Source organism: Plectropomus leopardus, chromosome 13 (assembly GCF_008729295.1).
Source record: "Plectropomus leopardus isolate mb chromosome 13, YSFRI_Pleo_2.0, whole genome shotgun sequence".
Lineage (NCBI taxonomy): Eukaryota > Metazoa > Chordata > Actinopteri > Perciformes > Serranidae > Plectropomus > Plectropomus leopardus.
In genome coordinates, this window is record NC_056475.1 from 33,193,958 (window position 1) to 33,201,309 (window position 7,352).

The 7,352-nt window shown below is 41.9% G+C and overlaps 1 protein-coding gene across 1 annotated transcript; it reads right to left on the bottom strand.

Annotated features, from left to right (window-relative positions):
• Positions 1 to 3,696: 3,696 nt before the first annotated feature.
• bhlha9 (basic helix-loop-helix family, member a9) lies at positions 3,697 to 4,585 on the bottom strand. The gene has a single exon (XM_042498632.1). The coding sequence runs from the start codon at positions 4,567 to 4,569 to the stop codon at positions 3,697 to 3,699; it is 873 nt and encodes a 290-aa protein (XP_042354566.1). The 5' UTR covers positions 4,570 to 4,585.
• Between the last annotated feature and the right edge of the window lie 2,767 nt (positions 4,586 to 7,352).

Genomic DNA, 7,352 nt, shown 5'->3' on the forward strand with positions numbered 1-7,352 from the left:
TAGTGCAGTTCAACAGACCCAGGCTCCGTAATCGTGAGCCCCAGGTAGTGACAGTACCACATGGCTATCACAGATGTAAGACTAAGCTAAACTACTGAGGCTGAGCTAAGCTTGCAAACGGCAATGCAGTAAACAGACATGCATGATTTTGCGATGGTGGCATTCAAAGAAGGAAAAGGAGCTCAGCGTATCATAGGAAGTCCCCGGCAGGTCAAAGTTATGTCATTCTAACTATGGGCTGGTCCAGGCAACCTGAGCCAGCCCTAATTATAAGCTTTATCAAAGAGGAAGGTCTTAAGTCTCCCCTTAAAAGTTGAAACGGTGTCTGCCTCCCTGACCAAAACTGGAAGATGGTTCCATAGGAGAGGAGCATGGTAGCTGAAGGCTCTGGTTCCTATCCTACTTTTGGAAACTTTGGGAACCACAAGTAAACCTGCATTTTCAGAGCGCAGAGATCTTGAGGGTTGGTAAGGAATTATGAGCTGCGACAGATAGCATGGAGCCTGACCATTTAGAGCTTTGTAAGTAAGGAGGAGGATTTTAAACTCAATCCTGGATTTCACAGGGAGCCAGTGCTTCAGTTTTGTCTGAATTCAACATCAGGAAATTATGCCTCATCCAGGCATTAAATTATTATTCAAATTATTCAAGAGGAGGTCATTTTAAATTAACAGGCTGTTATTGGCTAACGATATGTGTGACCTCACCCATATAAAGTAGAGTGGGTTTGCTACAGCCAGTCACAGACCAGAGAGTGTTCACAACAGCCAATCACAGAGCAGAGAGGGTTCACTACAGCCAATCACTGAGCAGAGAGAATTATCCTCAACTGCTTACAAAGCAGAGAGCGTTAACCTCTGCCAATTCGTAGAGCAAAGATTGTTCACCTTCCACATATAGAGCAGGGATGGTTTCCTACAGCCAATCATAGACCAGAGAGTTTACGACAGCCAGTCACATAGAAGTGAGTGTTAACCTCAACAAATCACAGAGCAACAGCTTTATCTGGGATTTAAGGCCTTAACCATGTCTCAATTAAGATGTGTGCAAAGCAGTCTCTAATATCTTGTTCCAGAGTAACCCTTAATCGCATCTCATCCACTTTATTTACCTGTGACAGGACATTAGCCGCCAGAAGCCTTGGTAGAGGAGCAGCTCTCAACCCAAGTTGGGTCAGACTCGCCCTGATGCCAGCTCTCCTCCCTCTCTTTGTACAAGACTTTTGGTTTCCTTTCTCCCCTCCAGTCTAACTGGCCGCTCAGTGTATTTAAATTGCACCAAACTGGAAAAGACACAACCTTTGATCCCCAGCAATACACCTGCCAAGTCTAAGGTAGATTTGGATGAACTGCCCTGGTGATAACCTAAGGACACCCAGAAAGACAGACAGATAGAATTTCCTTGCTTTATAGTTAATATTATTATTATAGATAATATTTTAAGTAAACATTGTTTTTCAAAATAAACCTCAATGGGTGACTAAACAGATGTTTAACTTATTTTAAGTCCCACCACAGTTGTGATCCAGACAGGAAGAAATAATTCAGGTGTAATGAGCTTGTGTGTAAAGGTCTGTCCCGTCATGTCCTGTGACACCCATACTTCCTGCATTGTGTGTGTGTGTGTGTGTGTGTGTGTCTGTGTGTGTGTGTGTGTGTGTGTGCGCGCACACAAGTGCTTTGGGAGCAGGGGGTGACCACAGTGCGTGGAGATATCAATACATCTTTACTTCACAGGCTGACTCATGTATCACGCAAACATACCTGGATGTGTTCTCTCTTTCACTTCTCTCATGTTTGCTTGTTTTCTTTTCCATCAGCATGGCAGCAGAGGGAGTCAAAGATGCAGAACAGTCTCAATAGAAGATGCATTACTGACAGGCTCATGTTGAAGTGAGGGTAATCCTCAAGTGAGACACAATTCAAAATAAAAGTTGACCTGCTAAAGCACTTTTTAGCATAGAGACTCCAATCTGTAATTAACTTATTGTTCCTGCCCTGTTTTACATTAAAAATATTGAGACAGAAGAAATTCTGTAGTTGATACATTTCTTTCCTAAGGAAACAAGCACCAGGCTTTTTGCTCCCAGATTTTTATGACATGAAGTTTGATTTTTTTTTTCTGTTAAGAAAAATAGGGATAGAAGAAGAAATAAATGTGGTCTCAGTAGAATGACATGATACATTTACCCCACCTCCACTCTGGAGTCCCATTAGGACCCAGACATGTAGTGAACGAGATCTGTCTGCCAGAATGGAAGGAGGGAGAGACATGCTGTCATGGAGTGTCTGTCACACCCGCCTCTCATTGATGAGTCAAGATGTTGTAATGATTCATGTCTGTGAAGAAGCTGAATCAAGGGCTCAAAGTGAAGTCACTCTCTTTTTTTTTCTCATTACACATTCTCCTCTTCCTACTATTTCACTTCACTCCATGCATTTTTTTCTTTTTTTCCTGACTGCTAAGTGTTGTTGTACTACCCCATTTTTTCTCCAGAGTCTGTCATAGCTCTCCCCAGGCCAAGTGTTTTCAGCAGCATCTGGGGGCCTCCAGGATCTTCAAAAAACTCTCACACACCCATGACCACCTGCAGGCCAGTGCAGCCCGACAGGGGATTTTAGCACACTGATGACGGGGCACAGCTTTTCTTCCAGAGCCCAGATAAATCTGTCAGTGGCCTCTTTCCTGTAGCGTAATGTTAAAGCTGTTTTCCATGACATGCTGCTTTCAGAAGAGGACGCGGGTGGGGGGTTGTGGGTGGGTGGGTGGTTAGACTGTACTCTCCTTGATCGCCACAGAACCCACTGACCAAGAGTTTGCATTGAGTATTGATTTTTAGGTTCACATAGCACAAACACTCAGCGTTGTCTCTCGCCCCGTTGATCGGCACTTTTATTTTGTTGTATGTAAATTCAGAGCACTTCTGCTCTCCCTGAAAAAACACAAGAATGGACTTGTAAGGACATTTTTCAACTGAGTGAAAGACCTCTGTCATCTCAGACTCAGAGTGGTAGAGGCTTCTGACCTTGGGCTATAATCAGACACACCCAAACAGATCTGCATACACACATAGAGAGGCAGGCATGCACATCTGTAAAGCAAAACTTTGTGTTACTGCTATATAGAAGACCAGAGAGCCAAGGCAATTACAACTACACATTGTTGCCGAAAGGACACATAACAGGAATCATAGAATTTTAACATTTTAATTTTGAAGTTTAGAAAAGTATGTACAAACTCTTTACAACGCTTTACAAACATGACTTTGCATTCAATACAGAAAATAAATACATAAACATATGTTTAACTTTGGGTTCAAAACTTCACATTTCTTTAAGATGCTCCTTTATGGTGTTGTTAAGTGTTATTAATATTTCATTTTAATATCACACAAGAAGAAGTAGAACACAATTCTGTGGGTGGATTATCTACAAGCAGACAGTGAAACATTCTTTATATTTCATATTTTAAAATGCCACATTTAATACATTTTCAAATATATATCACAGCCATTGCACTTTTATTATTATCTTCTTAATTACATTGTGATGACTTTGCTCTAAAATAAGAGAGCGTTACTGTAATTCTGAGTTGATTCCAATGGCAGAAACACAAAAACCTATTCGCATGAGGTCATTCAACAGTCCACTGGTGTTCTCGACAGTCTTTAGGGCTCACAGTGATAAATCTACCCTGTTACAATATATCAGAGCCCAGAGAGAGGCTGTGGTCCGACTCTTGCAGGTAGCTCACATGCCAGGGAAGCCCCAGAGCTGGAGGAGATTCCATGAAAGTGTCCATGTATTTCTGAGTGCAGGATGCCCACATCCCCGGCTGGTACCCCAACCCCTCACCCACCTGACCATATCGCAGAGGGCTGGGTGGATGGTCGCTGGGGCTGCCACAGTGTCCAAATGAGGCATAAACTTGTCCCTCAATGGGATAACAAGGATAGTGTGGTGACGGGGGACATGATGATGCAGTGTTATCCATGTAGACATGTGGATCTGTGGACACCCTGTGCATGTGAGGCCCTTGTAGTGGCTGCATCTGGTTAGAGAAGGATGGGTGCCAGGGGACAAAACTCCGATGCTCCAGACAAGGAACTGTTATCCTGGGCTGCTCAAGCTGAGATGCTCCTATCACGGCTGGCCCCACAGTTGACCTGTTGCACTCTCGGTGGGTGCAGGGCTTGCTGGGGGGATTGGAGCTCAAAAACACAGAGAGTGCAGAGATGCGGTTGATGGCCCTCTGTAGCGTTGCAATCTTTGAGAGCCGTTTGCCGCTGAGGTCATGGTTCAGAGCCACACGTAGGGCATTGAAGGCCTGGTTGTAGTCCATGATGCGTTTTCGCTCACGGACATTGGCGGCCATTCGACGAGCTTTTGAGCGAATGGGTCGATTGCGCTTCTTGTTCTGGTCTTCGTCCTGGTTGCTTGGACTGCTGGTTGAACTCTCACTATCATGGAAAGATACCTTTGGACTTCTCTTTTCCTCCCCTTGGTCCAGCACAGCAAACTCCAGCTCTTCCTCAGAGAATTCTGATCCTGCAACACTGCTGCAGCTCATTGTGTCAGTCACCTGGACACTGAATGAGTGTGAGTAAACCTTCCTACTTGTACTGAAGTTGTAGTCAAGAGTCTGCCTAGTATGCTCTTTACAGACTGCTTGACACGCTTCCTGGGTGCTCCTTGGTTTGTTTTGTGGGGCTGTCGGTGTTTGCTGCTGTGCCGACAGCCCAGGTATTCTCCTTCTCTGGTGCCTTGTGATTACTTGTACCTCAAAAAAACAGCCAGCCTCCTTTTAAGCTCTTGAAGTCACATGGCACAGTCACCTGTGAGGAATGGTGCACTCTCTCTCCCACTAAGGGTTTATGAGTGCCCTCCAGGTAAATTGCACTGTCACCTCCTCCTTCTACTCTGACTCTTTCTCACATCTCATAGAGGATCTTCCAAGAGTTTCAACACTTCACATGAGTGTAAAACATATGCAAAAAATACTAATTATCTGGTCTAACAATCTTTAATACATTTACAGTGGATATGACTCAATTTTTCACCCCATGATCCCTTTTTACGTGAGACCTTCCATGAAGTTGTAGTGTGTTGAAAAGCAAGGTAATTTATAATCACTTGATGTTGCTCATGGCATTAAAACACTGTATCATGCCATGATTATTTCTTCTTCTGCACAGTGCCATGTGTGCCTCTTACTATTTACCAACATAAGTAATGAAGGACATTAATCTAAAAAAGTGTTCCATAAATGTTACTCTCAGGGACATTTATGACAAATTGCACATTTATCCAAGTGGACTCATTTGTTACATATGTTTCCCCTTTTCACAGGTCTAGAAAGAGAGGAACCTTCTTATCTAACATAGGTTAGCTTTGTCCTTGCAATTAGTTGTCTCAAGAGTTGGCTTTCTCCCTCTCTCTGTCTGTTGCTGCTCAGGTTTAAAAGCCATATAATTTAGAATGGCTTTCCTGGAGCCCTTCCTCATAAATCAGGCCCAAGCAGCACCTGAGGACAAGAGTGGAGCAAGCCTTACACTTCAAAGAGAAGGAAAACAAGGGCAAATATTTTAGAAATTAGAACCTGCAATTGTTGCTTATGCTACTGATCTTTCATGAACCTTTGCAAATGAAAATATGGTTACATTATAATGCAATTTAGACTGTTTCAATTACCATGAAAATTACCATGTAATGTGATGAGTTAACATATGATTTTTCTCAACACAGGCCTATGAGTTACAAAATCTCTGTTATGTTTTATTTACACAATGCTACTCCTCTTGACACAAAATGGTGTGGAACCGAACAGCTTAAAAGGGGCCTCTAGACAAATGCAAAACCCAAGGTAACTAAGGGGTAGCCCCCCAGACACTAAACTGGGAAACACTGAGAAATATTGCTTCTTTCTTGCACTCTTTTTATTGCATATGTTGCAGCTCTGAGATACCAACCCTTAAAACAATTTCAGCCCAGAGTTTCAGCTCTTAAAACACAACAATTGGCATGAGGTGAGAATTTTTAGTCAGGTCTTTTTATTGTTGTGGTTTGAGGGTTTGCATTAATTTTACAATAACCTTTTAAGAAATAATAATATCTTTATTAAGTAAGAATAGCACTTTTTTTTTTCTTTGAAACTGGATCTAAAAGGCATTCATAGGCCAGCCTTGCATTCCACACTGTGCTCATGTTTCCCAATTTACATATAACCTACATAATAAAATCCACAAAAAAATCATCAGATTAACGTGCATGATCATTTTCAAATGGTATTATAACTCTAACTTGAATAAGACATCTGAACAGTTCAAGATGCAGTTATTTTTGTCATAAAAATATTGTGTAGATTGCAGACAGGATCTTAAAATCATTGTGTATCACAACAAATTCTACAAAACTCAGTCCAAACCTTAGGATATCATATTGTATTGTCTTACTGTGACTGAAACCTCACAGGTAGAGTGTGCAAAAACAATGATGAAGCTTAAGCATTTTCTAATTTTTTGTCTTTGTTTTTTGTTTAATTCCTCTTAACTTGCAACACCTTTAAATAACCCTGCTGATCTTCTGCATACCTTTATGGCTAAAACTGCTTGATATATTCTGCCCACACTGCTCAGCTCCAAGGGGTGTGCAGGCTTGATCACAAGCTATAATTTATGGATTTACAAACATGTCAGATTTACTGCTGTGGTATAAGGAGCACGAAGACTACAGCCCTGGACTTTCCTCGTCCATTCATTTTTGACAGGTGATAAGAAACCAGTAATTATCAGCCGCCAGGAATAAATCACAAGATTTTATTTTGCAGCTCGCCATGCCCTTGATGGAATAACTATTTTCAAGCAAAGAGAACCTTTCCAGTGCAACTGAACCAAAGATTTGTAAATCTGCTGCTCAAGCCCCCATAATAACTGGTTGTTAGCCAGTTGTTATTAGAGGTCTCTGTGTCAAACGTTATAGATGTAGGCTATATTTCCAAAGGGGATAGTTAGTTGTAATAAGGGAGTAAGTTCGGGTTCACTAACCTTGGCTTTGCAGTGGTATGTTAATGCATGTTTTTTTGTGTCTGCCGAGGAATTTTCTCACCTCAATAAAAAGCCCCACCACCACCACCACCCCACACACACACACACACACACACACACACACACACACACATACACACTACTTGTCACAGCATAATCCCTTAGCATAGTTAATGTTTGTTAAAATCAGTGTTATCAGCTGTATACTGCCAAACTCTGGCTGTGTCATGGCAGTTATTTTGTTATTTTATTTTTCATTACAAAAACACTGTGTTGCAAGGAGGGAGTTTTTAGTGAAGAGTGAAAATGT